The sequence below is a fragment of the Oncorhynchus keta genome, unplaced genomic scaffold (genome assembly GCF_023373465.1).
Source record: "Oncorhynchus keta strain PuntledgeMale-10-30-2019 unplaced genomic scaffold, Oket_V2 Un_contig_25821_pilon_pilon, whole genome shotgun sequence".
Classification (NCBI taxonomy): domain Eukaryota; kingdom Metazoa; phylum Chordata; class Actinopteri; order Salmoniformes; family Salmonidae; genus Oncorhynchus; species Oncorhynchus keta.
This window is the reverse complement of record NW_026284641.1, coordinates 49749-64528: the sequence shown is the minus strand read 5'-3', so window position 1 is coordinate 64528 and position 14780 is coordinate 49749. Positions and strand designations below refer to the sequence as shown.

General features: G+C 42.9%; 1 protein-coding gene across 1 annotated transcript; it reads left to right on the top strand.

The window, feature by feature from the left end:
* Positions 1-411: 411 nt before the first annotated feature.
* Positions 412-12853, top strand: selenbp1 (selenium binding protein 1). Its single transcript, XM_052506326.1, has 12 exons — positions 412-563; positions 7781-7837; positions 8297-8409; positions 8574-8759; positions 9447-9567; positions 10143-10325; positions 10411-10592; positions 10696-10774; positions 10952-11073; positions 11416-11508; positions 11645-11763; positions 12178-12853. Exons 1-12 carry the CDS (start codon positions 560-562, stop codon positions 12338-12340), a joined length of 1422 nt encoding a protein of 473 aa, XP_052362286.1. The 5' UTR covers positions 412-559; the 3' UTR covers positions 12341-12853.
* The last annotated feature ends 1927 nt before the right edge of the window (positions 12854-14780 follow it).

The following is a 14780-nucleotide window of genomic DNA, read 5'->3' as shown; positions in this document are numbered from 1 at the left end:
TCATGTCGAGTTACGCAAGAGATGACCCCTTGACTCAGTCTAAGTAGGAAGGTAGCACGAGTTTTATAGACCGTATATCTAATCAGTATGGACCATAGGAAATAAACTAAAACAACACTTTAAACTGCATATTTATTTTATAGTGCAGAACATGTTACCTTGCTTTGCGCCAGAAACGTGTCAGCTAAATGTTATGTTGCCATCAAAGCAAGTCTTATCAAACTATAACAGAGGACAGGACAATCGCGCGGGTTATCTCTTCTTTCATATATTAATGGATGAGTTCGTTTGGCATCGCCCTGTGCCCCTGTTGGGTGGGGTTTACATATTTTAGATCATGCCATTGTCTATTGGTCGCAAAACGAAATGCACTCACGAAATGCACTCAATACTTATTTCTACGTGCAACGTTATGCTGCCATAAACACTCCCCTTTTTTCCCCTCAAGTCATTTACCCTACAAAACCTGCCCAACCATTCCTCCACTCTCATATCAGCTGAAATAATTTATAGAAAGGCCGGATCCCTGTGGATACCTTGGACGAATAAAGTCTGCGGGATGGGTTTGTCCAAACTTCATGCTTTTTCACTAATTTTCGTAGCTTTTAGGAAATCTGTTAAAACACGTTGAAATGGGTAATGACGAAGTTAATGATTGAACGTGGACTAGAACATAATGCTAACCACCTCCATAGTGTCAACGTTTCATTAGTAATTTAACTTCGAGCTGAATGTGTTGTGTTATATAAATGCGTATTTGAGTAAGTCAACCAATGAAATATGTCCAAAACGAAAATAAGTGTGAGTAATTGCGCACGTCAGTGCGGCAGTTCTTGTTGAACATATGTGAATCCGAATTCCATTGCGGAGTAGTCAGTTAGTTTAACCGACAATTACGTATACAAATGTGTTTACATATTGGCACTCGTGGATTGCCTTACAAATGCAAAAGGACTGGATGAAATGGAAGTTACAGCGACGTCTCAATTAGATTTAATCATGTAATGTTTCCCGTATTAAGCTGCTTGCTATGCTATGTTTTACTATAGGATACTTTGTCTTTCTCACACCATTTTGAATGAATAAAGTAAAAAGTGTTTTCAGCATTGACCTAAACACCTGGTCACACAATTGCATAGGTTTGGTGGTTTAAACCAGTGGTTCCTAGTACCCCTGGTTGGGAAACACTGGTTTAAATGATGCAGCCACCAGACTGCCTGCTTCACATTGCGTAAGTAGCTGTTTATTCTCGTGTGCAGTGACGGGAAATTGGGGTTTGGAGTTCAGTGTGAAAGGTTTCTTATTCTTGTGCTTGTTGCCTTGTTCATCTTAAGTGATCCACTTTATCATGATGCTTCAGCAGAACCACAAACAAACTTCTATGCATTATTACATTTTAATTTCTACAATTAAATAAATGTCATTTTGACAGTTAGACTAGCCTATTTTCATAACAGAATTTGGTAGATCCATCAATGATGCAAGAGCCTCATCCACGTTTCTTTGGACCTGCAACAGTCAAACCCATTAAATGAACGGAAGCTGAACTTGTGGGCTCGTGTATCTTTGAATGAATTATGTTGGACTGGAGACTAGTTTCCTGGTAGATTGCTTGATATCTGACATCTGCTGTGGTTTCCACATGTTTTTTTCTTCGTTATTGTTTCTCAGCTGCAACAATGGTTTAGGCCAAAACCATTGTTTGCCATGTGTAAGGAAAAAGGCACAGCTTTGATCATGACAAAAGCAATGGTTTATTCCAAGTAAAGGCAGCACTAAATTATGGCAGGATTTGGTACAATGCCAAAGACAACCAGCACTCTGGATCAGCAGAGTCCTAAGTTCCACAGTTAGATATGTCATTATCTCACTTTGCTTTAGCAACAGTAGCCTTTCCATTCATGCTAATGAAGCTTATCTGAATTTTTACATTTTTAATTTCACCTTTATTTAACCAGGTAGGCAAGTTGAGAACAAGTTCTCATTTACAATTGTGACCTGGCCAAGATAAAGCAAAGCAGTTCGACAGATATAACGACACAGAGTTACACATGGAGTAAAACAAACATACAGTCAATAATACAGTATAAACAAGTCTATATACAATGTGAGCAAATTAGTTGAGAAGTGAGGTAAAGGCAAAAAAGGCCATGGTGGCAAAGTAAATACAATATAGCAAGTAAAACACTGGAATAGTAGTTTTGCAATGGAAGAATGTGCAAAGTAGAAATAAAAATAATGGGGTGCAAAGGAGCAAAATAAATAAATAAATTAAATACAGTTGGGAAAGAGGTAGTTGTTTGGGCTAAATTATAGGTGGGCTATGTACAGGTACAGTAATCTGTAAGATGCTCGTCAGAGTTGGTGCTTAAAGCTAGTGAGGGAGAAGTGTTTCCAGTTTCAGAGATTTTTGTAGTTCGTTCCAGTCATTGGCAGCAGAGAACTGGAAGGAGAGGCGGCCAAAGGAAGAATTGGTTTTGGGGGTGACTAGAGAGATATACCTGCTGGAGCGTGTGCTACAGGTGGGAGACGCTATGGTGACCAGCGAGCTGAGATAAGGGGGACTTTACCTAGCAGGGTCTTGTAGATGACATGGAGCCAGTGGGTTTGGCGACGAGTATGAAGCGAGGGCCAGCCAACGAGCGTGTACAGGTCGCAATGGTGGGTAGTATATGGGGCTTTGGTGACTAAACGGATTGCACTGTGATAGACTGCATCCAATTTGTTGAGTAGGGTATTGGAGGCTATTTTGTAAATGACATCGCCAAAGTCGAGGATTGGTAGGATAGTCAGTTTTACAAGTGATGTTTGGCAGCATAAGTGAATGATGCTTTGTTGCGAAGTAGGAAGCCAATTCTAGATTTAACTTTGGATTGGAGATGTTTGATTTGGGTCTGGAAGGAGAGTTTACAGTCTAACCAGACACCTAAGTATTTGTAGTTGTCCACGTATTCTAAGTCGGAGCCGTCCAGAGTAGTGATGTTGGACAGGCGGGTAGGTGTAGGTAGCGAGGTAGAAAAGCGTGCATTTAGTTTTACTTGTATTTAAGAGCAATTGGAGGCCACGGAAGGAGAGTTGTATGGCATTGACGCTTGCCTGGAGGGTTGTTAACAGTGTCCAAAGAAGGGCCAGAAGTATACAGAATGGTGTCGTCTGCGTAGAGGTGGATCATAGACTCACCAGCAGCAAGAGCGACCTCATTGATGTATACAGAGAAGAGAGTCGGTCCAAGAATTGAACCCTGTGGCACCCCCATAGAGACTGCCAGAGGTCCGGACAGCAGACCCTCCGATTTGACACACTGAACTCTATCAGAGAAGTAGTTGGTGAACCAGGCAAGGCAATCATTTGAGAAACCAAGGCTGTCGAGTCTGCCGATGAGGATGTGGTGGTTGACAGAGTCGAAAGCCTTGGCCAGATCAATGAATACGGCTGCACAGTAATGTTTCTTATCGATGGCGGTTAAGATATCGTTTAGGACCTTGAGCGTGGCTGAGGTGCACCCATGACCAGCTCTGAAACCAGATTGCATAGCAGAGAAGGTTTGGTGAGATTCGAAATGGTCAGTAATCTGTTTGTTGACTTGGCTTTCGAAGACCTTAGAAAGGCATGGTAGGATAGATATAGGTCTGTAGCAGTTTGGGTCAAGAGTGTCTCCCCCTTTGAAGAGGGGGATGACCGCAGCTGCTTTCCAATCTTTGGGAATCTCAGATGACACGAGAGGTTGAACAGGCTAGTAATAGGGGTGGCAACAATTTCGGCAGATCATTTTAGAAAGAAAGGGTCCAGATTGTCTTGCCCGGCTGATTTGTAGGGGTCCAGATTTTTCAGCTCTTTCAGAACATCAGCTGAATGTATTTGGGAGAAGGAGAAATGGGGAAGGCTTGGGCGAGTTGCTGTTGGGGGTGCAGTGCTGTTGACCGGGGTAGGAGTAGCCAGGTGGAAAGCATGGTCAGCCGTAGAAAAATGCTTATTGAAATTCTCAATTATGGTGGATTTATCAGTGGTGACAGAGTTTCCTATCTTCAGTGCAGTGGGCAGCTGGGAGGAGGTGTTCTTATTCTCCATGGACTTTACAGTGTCCCAGAACTTTTTTGAGTTAGTGTTGCAGGAAGCAAATTTCTGCTTGAAAAAGCTAGCCTTGGCTTTTCTAACTGCCTGTGTATAACGGTTTCTAGCTTCCCTGAACCGCTGCATATCACGGGGGCTGTTCGATGCTAATGCAGAACGCCATAGGATGTTTTTGTGTTGGTTAAGGGCAGTCAGGTCTGGGGAGAACCAAGGGCTATATCTGTTCCTGGTTCTAAATTTCTTCAATGGGGCATGTTTATTTAAGATGGTTAGGAAGGCATTTAAAAAAAATATCCAGGCATCCTCTACTGACCGGATGAGATCAATATCCTTCCAGGATACCCCGGCCAGGTCGATTAGAAAGGCATGCTCGCTGAAGTGTTTCAGGGAGCGTTTTACCGTGATGAGTGGAGGTCGTTTGACCGCTGACCCATTACGGATGCAGGCAATGAGGCAGTGATCGCTGAAGACAGCAGAGGTGTATTTAGAGGGGAAGTTGGTTAGGAAGATATCTATGAGGGTGCCCGTGTTTAAGGCATTGGGGGGGTACCTGGTAGGTTCATTGATAATTTGTGTGAGATTGAGGGCATCAAGTTTAGATTGTAGGATGGCTGGGGTGTTAAGCATGTTCCAGTTTAGGTTGCCTAGCAGCACGAGCTCTGAAGATATATGGGGGGCAATCAGTTCACATATGGTGTCCAGAGCACAGCTGGGGGCAGAGGGTGGTCTATAGCAGGCGGCAACGGTAAGAGACTTGTTTTTAGAGAGGTGGATTTTTAAAAGTAGAAGTTCAAATTGTTTGGGTACAGACCTGGATAGTAGGACAGAACTCTGCAGGCTATCTTTGCAGTAGATTGCAACACCGCCCCCTTTGGCAGTTCTATCTTGTCTGAAAATGTTGTAATTTGGAATTAAAATTTCTGAATTTTTGGTGGTCTTCCTAAGCCAGGATTCAGACACAGCTAGAACATCCAGGTTGGCAGAGTGTGCTAAAGCAGTGAATAGAACAAACTTAGGGAGGAGGCTTCTAATGTTAACATGCATGAAACAAAGGCTATTACGGTTACAGAAGTCATCAAAAGAGAGCGCCTGGGGAATAGGAGTGGAGCTAGGCACTGCAGGGCCTGGATTCACCTCTACATCACCAGAGGAACATAGGAGGAGAAGAATAAGGGTACGGCTAAAAGCAATAAGAATTGGTCGTCTAGAACGTCTGGAACAGAGAGTAAAAGGAGGTTTCTGGGGGCGATAAAATAGCATCAAGGTATAATGTACAGACAAAGGTATGGTAGGATGTGAATACAGTGGAGGTAAACCTAGGTATTGAGTGATGAAGAGAGAGATATTGTCTCTAGAAACATCATTGAAACCAGGAGATGTCATTGCATGTGTGGGTGGTGGAACTAATAAGTTGGATAAGGTATAGTGAGCAGGACTAGAGGCTCTACAGTGAAATAAGCCAATAAACACTAACCAGAACAGCAATGGACAAGACATATTGACATTAAGGAGAGGCATCCTTAGTCGATTGATCAAAAGAGTCCAGTGAGTGGAGAGGTTGTTTGGGGGTCACGGCGATTTAGACAGCTAGCCAGGCCATCGGTAGCAAGCTAGCATAGGATGGAGGTCTGTTAGCCACCTCTTGCGTTCCGTCAGTAGATTAGTGGGGTTCCGTGTGGTAGAGGGGATTAATCCAAATCACACAACAACAAAAATAAAATAAAAACAATAGATATAGTTATAGAGGCCCAAGAAGAAACATAATAATAATTTAAATAAATAAATAAATAGTCCGATTGTCTATTCTGAGAGCAGCCGGTAAGACCGCTAACGGTTAGCAGGCCGCAGATGGGCGTTCAGGTAACGTCGCGACGGAGGAGCCAGCCGGATCTCCTTCGGGTAGATAACGTCGACAGTCCAGTTGTGAAGGCCCGGTGGGGCTCCGCGTAGGCAGTAAAATGGGTCCGGATAGGTGACTGCAGCCCAGGAGTGATTGATGGAACTCAGGAGTGATTGACGGAGCTGGCTAGCTCCGGAGTAATTGATGTTTGCTCCGGAATCGACGAGCGCCGATAGTCACACGGATAAATCTATACAGTCTGAACCATTGTTGTCTAGACCCAGTCACCATAAGAGTTTAGGACCCTGAGATTGGCTTTAACCACTGTTGTTCTGTACTAAGCAAACTGGATGCAGTTTATCACAGTGCCATCCGTTTTGTTACTAAAGCACCTTATACCACCCACCACTGCGACCTGTATGCTCTAGTCGGCTGGCCCTCACTACATATTCGTTGCCAGACCCACTGGCTCCAGGTCATCTACAAGTCCATGCTAGGTAAAGTTCCGCCTTATCTCAGTTCACTGGTCACGATGGCAACACCCACCCGTAGCACGCGCTCCAGCAGGTGTATCTCACTGATCATCCCTAAAGCCAACACCTCATTTGGCCGCCTTTCGTTCCAGTTCTCTGCTGCCTGTGACTGGAACGAATTGCAAAAATCGCTGAAGTTGGAGACTTTTATCTCCCTCACCAACTTCAAACATCTGCTAACCGATCGCTGCAGCTGTACATAGTCTATGGCTAAATAGCCCATCCAATTTACCTACCTCATCCCCATACTGTTTATATTTATTTACTTTTCTGCTCTTTTGCACACCAGTATCTCTACCTGTACATGACCATCTGATCATTTATCACTCCAGTGTTAATCTGCTAAATTGTAATTATTCGCCTACCTCTTCATGCCTTTTGCACACAATGTATATAGCCTCTTTTTTTTCCTTTTTCCTACTGTGTTATTGACTTGTTAATTGTTTACTCCATGTGTAACTCTGTCTGTTCACACTGCTATGCTTTATCTTGGCCAGGTCACAGTTGTGAAGGAGAACTTGTTCTCAACTAGCCTACCTGGTTAAGTAAAAAAAAAAATCACGGTTACTGTCCCCACCCTGTCAGTCTCTTGTGAATCAATGTCTGCACTGTTGACTTCAGAGGATGGCTATTATTCTGTAAATCAAGACATATGATTAGGGAGCAGGAACTCTGTGGGGTGTTGGCACCATAGTGGGAACGTCAATTTGTCTATTTATTTTTTTTTTAATTGTTAAATATTACACACACAATTGGCCTAAAAATAGTTAACACTGTTTATCTGTACATATCTGTATGACCTTGATATATAATGTTATGATTCTGATGTATTAATGAACAGAATCTGCACACTGATATACTCAACAGTGCTCTGTTTATTTATTTTGACCCTAGGGTCAAACATTGGCTGGGTAAGTAAACAGTGCATTTTTGGGACCATGTTGTACAGATTTGATTTGTTCTCTAACATTCACAATCATAACATTGCATTACAGATTTGTACAGTAAAAGTGCATTTGTGTGTGCATTTATCTACGATTCTGATGGCTGCCAGTAATGGCATCCTTGGGAAAGGAAGACAAAATGGACAAATTAATGTCTCCTTTCACACACTCATTCTGCAACAGTTTTACAACAAAAAAAGTATGAAGTGTGTCTACATGACTTGCCTGTGATGAAACTTCTTGGTCATGCATACGACTTATAGGTGTGACAGTTCTGTGGTTACCTGCCATAGATATTCAGCAGTAATAGTAAACACAAGAGATTGCTGTGTGTGGTAGTAAAGTTATTTTGAGCTCTCTATGAAAAAGACAGTTACTGTTTGTTTTTTCAGCAACTAAATGCACAGGCTGTGGCCCTGGCTACAAAAGCCCACTGGATGCCATGAAGGGTGAGTGTCATTTTCTGGGGAAGACGAGCTTAGCTCACCCCACATATTTTAGGAGGGATTGACATTAAGGTCTACAGGGCACTTGCCCATTGGACGGGACTATTTAAAAATTAAAAATAAAACCTTTTTTTTTCTTTTTTGGTTCCTTGAGTTTGTCAGTTGCATGAAAATATTGACATGCACAAATGCCATAAATGGTCTATTTTACCGAAACATTGGGAGGAACCACACCCTACTTGTAGGCTACTGGAATTCTTTGTGGTTTGTTTGGTTATATTCAGTAAAAAAAAAAAACACCTCCCCTGATGGGAAACCCGACTGGTCAGTTGACTAGGAAATAGTGCAACCCTTAATATCAATCCCTCTTTGGGATTTGTGTTTGTCATGGTCCTTGTTCTTGTGGTCAAGGAGGAGTGAATGACAGTAGTGCCTCCTGAAATGGGGCTCTTGTTTTTGAAGGTCCACGTGAGAAGATTGTGTACCTGCCCTGCATTTATCGCAACACTGGAATCCAAAAACCAGACTACCTTGCCACTGTCGATGTGGACCCCAAGTCTCCTACTTATTGTCAGGTACTGCTGATCTACATCAAACAACCACTGCCTTGCTTTTGATTTCACACCTGTCTTCATTAGTCACAGTGGTCGGTAGTTTAAATACTGAAGAGATGACAGTATTATACATGACCTTTGACCTTGTGGATTAAAGAGTGACCTGGTAATGTTTGCACCTACAGGTCATCCACAGACTGCCCATGCCCAACCTGAATGACGAGCTACACCACTCTGGTTGGAACGCCTGCAGCAGCTGTTTTGGCGACTCATCCAAGAAGCGCAACCGACTTATCCTGCCCTCGTTCATCTCCTCCCGGGTCTACATAGTGGACACTGGGACAGACCCCCGCGCGCCACAGATGCACAAGGTAAAGGGTCACCCTTCTACAGCAGGTGATTGATTATAGTGATACTACAGTACTCGATGACCATGTTGCACAGTTGTTATGCAACTTTTTTATTTTCAGAACCTCAACAAATGAAACAGACACATCCAATCCAGTCAACACCACACAGTCGGACACATCCAATCCAGTCAACACCACACAGTCGGACACATCCAATCCAGTCAACACCACACAGTCGGACACATCCAATCCAGTCAACACCACACAATGTCGGACACATCAAATCCAGTCAACACCACACAATGTCGGACACATCAAATCCAGTCAACACCACACAATGTCGGACACATCCAATCCAGTCAACAGCACACAATGTCGGACACATCCAATCCAGTCAACAGCACACAATGTCGGACACATCCAATCCAGTCAACACCACACAATGTCGGACACATCCAATCCAGTCAACACCACACAGTCGGACACATCAAATCCAGTCAACACCACACAATGTCATACAAGGAGCTCCAGCACACAACGAATCAAAAACAGACAATTGAATGTACAGAATTGGTCAAGCCTCCTACCCATCTCTCACCAACAGCCCGTAGCCATCTTCTCCAATATGTAAAATTTGTTTTGTAAAGGAAAGTGTCCTTCCCATGCAGGTCGTAATCTGATTTAAACCAAAGGATTGCTTCCTCACAGATTGTGGAGCCCACAGATATCTTCTGGAAGACTGGCCTGGCCAACCCCCACACCACACACTGCCTGGGCAATGGCCAGATTATGATCAGCAGCATCGGAGATCCATCTGGCAATGGAAAAGGTAGGAGGAGACAACACGCTGCAGTAGGGGAACAGACAGTGTGTTCTGGCCAAAAGAAAGCAGACAATACCTGATGCTTCTCTCCTTGTCCTCAGCCTCATACAATGTATGTGACCTTGAAAAACTTTACTTTGTGTCATAAGGATAGGGATGAATAAAACATGCCTATATTTAAGCAATAAGGCCCGAGGGTGTGTGGTATATGGCCAATATAACACGGCTAAGGGCTATTCGTAGTCATGACGCAACGTGGAGTGCCTGGATACAGCCCTTAGCCGTGGTATATTGGCCATATACCAAAAGCCCCTGAGGTGCCAAATTGCTATTATAAACCGGTTACATGCGTAATTAGAACAATACAAATAAATGGTTTGTTATACCCGTGGTATACGTTCTGATATACCATAGCTTTCAGCCAGTCAGCATTTAGGGATGGAACCACCCAGTTTATAATAAGGGACTAAGGCTCTACAATCCACAATGATAAAGAATAGTGGGCGGGGCAAGGGAGTGTCATTTAGGCAAGTTAATATTCATTTGGATTAGATGACTGATGCAGGATGTGTTTCTCTCAGGTGGCTTTATCTTGCTGGATGGTAAAACGTTCGAGGTGGTTGGTAACTGGGAGCTGCCTGGTGAGGCGGCACCTTTTGGTTATGACTTCTGGTACCAGCCCCGACACAACGTCATGATGAGCACCGAATGGGGAGCGCCCAAAGCCCTCGCCTACGGTTTCAACCTGGAACATGTCAAAGAAGGTGTGTAAATAGAGGTGATACATGTGTTTTGTATTACACTTGTTGAGAAGAGAGAAATGTTTCAATGCTGCTTTTCTGTCTGCAGGTCTCTATGGATCGAAGATCCACGTGTGGGACTGGACCACTCACAAGCGGCTACAGTCCCTGGACCTGGGGGAGGAGGGCGCCATTCCTCTGGAGATCCGCTTCCTCCATGATCCTTCCGCCACGGAGGGCTATGTCGGCTGTGCACTCCAAGGAACCGTCTTCCGTTTCTACAGGACACCAGTGAGCAAAACATTCATGCATAGGAAAAAATAGAATAACATGTCTGATCTCTCTTGCGTTTGTTTTTGGCTGAGTGTCTTACAAAACGGTACTGTCTCAACAGAAAGGAGAATGGGCTGCTGAGAAGGTTATCCACGTCCCCAGTAAGAAAGTGGAGGGATGGGCTTTGCCAGTGATGCCAAGTGAGTGTGTGTCTGGGAAAATGTTGATGGGAGAGTACTGCAGATTAGGGATACATTTAACACTTCCAGTACATATTGAACATTTGGAATTGGGTGTAGCTACCTGTTCCATAATCAAATGGAAATGCCAAATTAAATGGGTTTTCCTGAATTTGCTGTGTGATCTGTTCATCTCAGGTTTGATCACAGATATTCTGATCTCACTGGACGACCGCTTCCTATACTTCAGTAACTGGCTGCATGGAGACATACGACAGTATGACATCACAAACAGGAGGAACCCACGTCTGGCTGGCCAGGTGACATCACAAGTTTACAACATGGCTGATTTATTTTAAACCCACCAAAAATGTTTCATCTTACAGGCAATGGTCTTGGACAGAGAAGTATTAAACCTGACAAGTGCAGATGTTATTTTATGTGGATACTTAAATGAATCATCTTCATCAGTCTGCCTATGTGATGCGTACCTGTGTTAGGGTCAAGCAAGTGGCCTCCTACATTTACATGTTGGTCATCTAGCAGACGCTCTTATCCAGAGCGACTTACTCAGTTCATTCAACTTAAGGTAGCTAGGTAGGACAGTCTCCTGAAATTGTTAGTTGCCCACTGACTGTGTTCACGTCTCCCTGTGTATTCAGCTTTTCTTGGGAGGGAGCATCCTAAACGATGGCCCTGTCAAAGTACTGGAGGACCCAGAGAATCAGAGCCAACCACCCCCACGCATAATCAAGGTGTGTAAGAATAACAATCTATGCCCAAACTCACTCTTCACACACTGGTAGAATGTCTGCAGTAGGTCAAAAGTAGGTGTTTAGGTTGTTTGTAAGGTGCAGACAACGACTTGTGTGTACATGTGATCCACATCAGGGGAAGAGGATCCCAGGGAGCCCCCAGATGTTGCAGCTCAGTCTGGATGGGAAGAGACTGTACGTCACCACCTCTCTCTACAGTGGCTGGGACAAGCAGTTCTACCCAGAAATGATCAAGTGAGGACCTGTTCATCGGTCTTAGATTTTTCAATTACTCAGTGGTGTAAAGTACTTAAGTAAAGTATTTTTAAAGTACTACTTAAGTAGATAGTCTTTTGATACTTAAGTATATTTAAAATCAAATACTTTTACTCAAGTAGTATTTTTCTGGGTGACTTTTTTATTTATTATGAAGCTATCTTTTTACTCAAGTATTACATTTTCCCACCACTTTACATACTTGTGGTCAATGCACACATGTCAGTGTGCTATCAAAACATGGATTTGTATGCTATCGCTCTTATAAGTGTTATTCAATATCACAGGCTGCTTCAATAAGATGTTTTGAACACCAATAGCTAGAAACACTATCAAATGGAATACTTGACTCTATTTCTTATTTTCCCTTGTCTGTTTCTCTCTCTGCCCTAGGGAGGGTTCTGTTATGATGCAGATTGATGTGAACACAGCCAATGGTGGCCTCAAGGTGAATGAGAACTTCCTGGTCGACTTTGGGAAAGAGCCCAATGGCCCGGCCTTGGCCCACGAGCTACGATACCCTGGGGGAGACTGCACCTCTGACATCTGGCTGTAAAGTTACGCAGGAGGCCCCAGTTTTCCCCCTCTCATTCCCATCATACTTTACATAGACTTCATGTAACTCATATTAGTTGGGAACGGGTGGGGAAGGAGGCATACACGAGCCTCATGCCTGATAATGCTGCCTATTCATTCTCATGCCTGATAATGCTGCCTATTCATTCTCATGCCCGATAATGCTGCCTATTCATTCCATGCTGCTTTTGCTTTAAATGCATAATTGTGCCTTAAGTCATTATCTCATCTATGGACCAAATGTCCTTTTTACTTCCAATGCCAGTGGTGAAACTGAGGTTTAAAAAAATAAACAAATTCTAACATGTGGAATTCATAGACTAACATCTGATGGTGACGTACTGTGTATAAGACAGTAGTTTTGGAATTGTTAGTTAGATTACTTGTTGGTTATTACTGCATTGTCGGAACTAGAAGCACAAGCATTTCGCTACACTCGCATTAACATCTGCTAACCATGTGTATGTGACAAATAAAATTTGATTTGAAGACATTCAAATTTTTCATCATTCCTTAATGGCCTGAGTGTGTGTGTGTGTTCAGCAGGGTTCAATGAATCTGTATGTCTGGATTGTTTACTCTTAATTTAATAGTAAAATAGATTGGTGTAATGAAACCAGTTGTTTTACAGGGTTGGCCATAGTAGTACAGTGCCCCTATAGTAAATTAGGGTTAAGTGACTTGCTCAAATGCACAACAGGTTTTTCACCTTGTCGGCGCAGGTATTTAAACCAGCAACCTTTCAGTTAGCTACTGGCCCAACGCTCTAACTACCTCTAACCACCAGTCTACCAATTCTGCTACATTAATGGTTTACATAATTATTATATAGTTCAGTTGATTTAAATACTCATTGACATGTTCATTTGCAAGATATTAATGGTTTTAAGTAATACATTGAATAAATGTACTGCATATTCATTCAAGTTTATAGAATGATAATAATTGATCACTGAGTCTCAGAGCTATGGTTCATTACACTACATGTCTGGAATGACCTTGAAGCATGACCATTAAGCAAGTCTATTAAAAGCTTGGGTGAGTCGGTTACCCACTGGCCCAAATATTATCTAAAGTGTATCACTGCAAGGATTTATTTTAAAGGACATAACACATTGGCAATACTGGTTTGCATTGGAAAATAACTAACTTTTGATGGTGGCCAGGTTGTGTGACCTGGAGCAAAGATCCTTTGGCTGGCTGTATTTAGTGGCTAGTGAGCCTTATTTATACTTGCTCAACAGTGCCTGCTACTGCCCATAGGTGCAGGTGACCTATAAACTTTTCTCAATTTTACTCCAGGCATGATTTGGGCAGCTACTTTCCTACATCCCTAAACTGAATCAAACCATACTACTTTCAGATCCAATGATGTGGTTAACATCAGAAGTGAGGAAATAAAATAGTCAGATGATGCAAATAGATCATTGCTATCAGCACGGCAATCCTATATTCATGCCAGGCTTGGCCATATGTGTGTGTGTGTGACAGAGTGGAAATTCCAGAGGGGGGCAAACACTCCACACAAACACACCCAAGATGCACCATGGTCTGGGGCAACAATACTTCTAGGTCTCAGGAGAGTAGTAGTGATGCACCACTACATCCTCCTGCATCCACAGCAGCCAGGCAGAGCACAACTATGTGATCCAAGTCAAAGCATTGTGACAAAGTGGGGAAACCAAGCATACTATTGACCCATAAAAGGCATTTTTATATCTGTGGCAATAGTACTTCTACATCTCTGGAAGCTTCCAGCGATACACTTAGTCATCAGCTATGACACATTAAACAAGTGTATAGTAATGAAAGGTATATTATCAATACACTGGTAAAGGATAGGCCTATTTATTTTTTATTTCACCTTTATTTAACCAGGTAGGCTAGTTGAAGTTCTCATTTGCAACTGCGACCTGGCCAAGATGAAGCATAGCAGTGTGAACAGACAACACAGAGTTACACATGGAGTAAACAATTAACAAGTCAATAACACAGTAGAAAAAAAGAGTCTATATACATTGTGTGCAAAAGGCATGAGGTAGGTGAATAATTAAAATTTTGCAGATTAACACTGGAGTGATAAATGATCAGATGGTCATGTACAGGTATAGATATTGGTGTGCAAAATAGCAGAAAAGTAAATAAATATAAACAGTATGGGGATGAGGTAGGTCAAATTGGGTGGGCTATTTACCAATAGACTATGTGCAGCTGCAGTGATCGGTTAGCTGCTCAGATGTTTGAAGTTGGTGAGGGAGATAAAAGTCTCCAACTTCAGCGATTTTTGCAATTCGTTCCAGTCACAGGCAGCAGATAACTGGAACGAAAGGCGGCCAAATGAGGTGTTGGCTTTAGGGATGATCCGTGAGATACACCTGCTGGAGCGCGTGCTACGGGTGGGTGTTGCCATCGTGACCAGT

Excerpts from the sequence above, each read along its gene's own strand:
- selenbp1 (XM_052506326.1), top strand. Across the intron at positions 7,838-8,296 it reads CCCACTGGATGCCATGAAGG|GTCCACGTGAGAAGATTGTG; the intron begins GTGAGTGTCATT and ends TTGTTTTTGAAG. Across the intron at positions 11,764-12,177 it reads TTCTACCCAGAAATGATCAA|GGAGGGTTCTGTTATGATGC; the intron begins GTGAGGACCTGT and ends TCTCTGCCCTAG.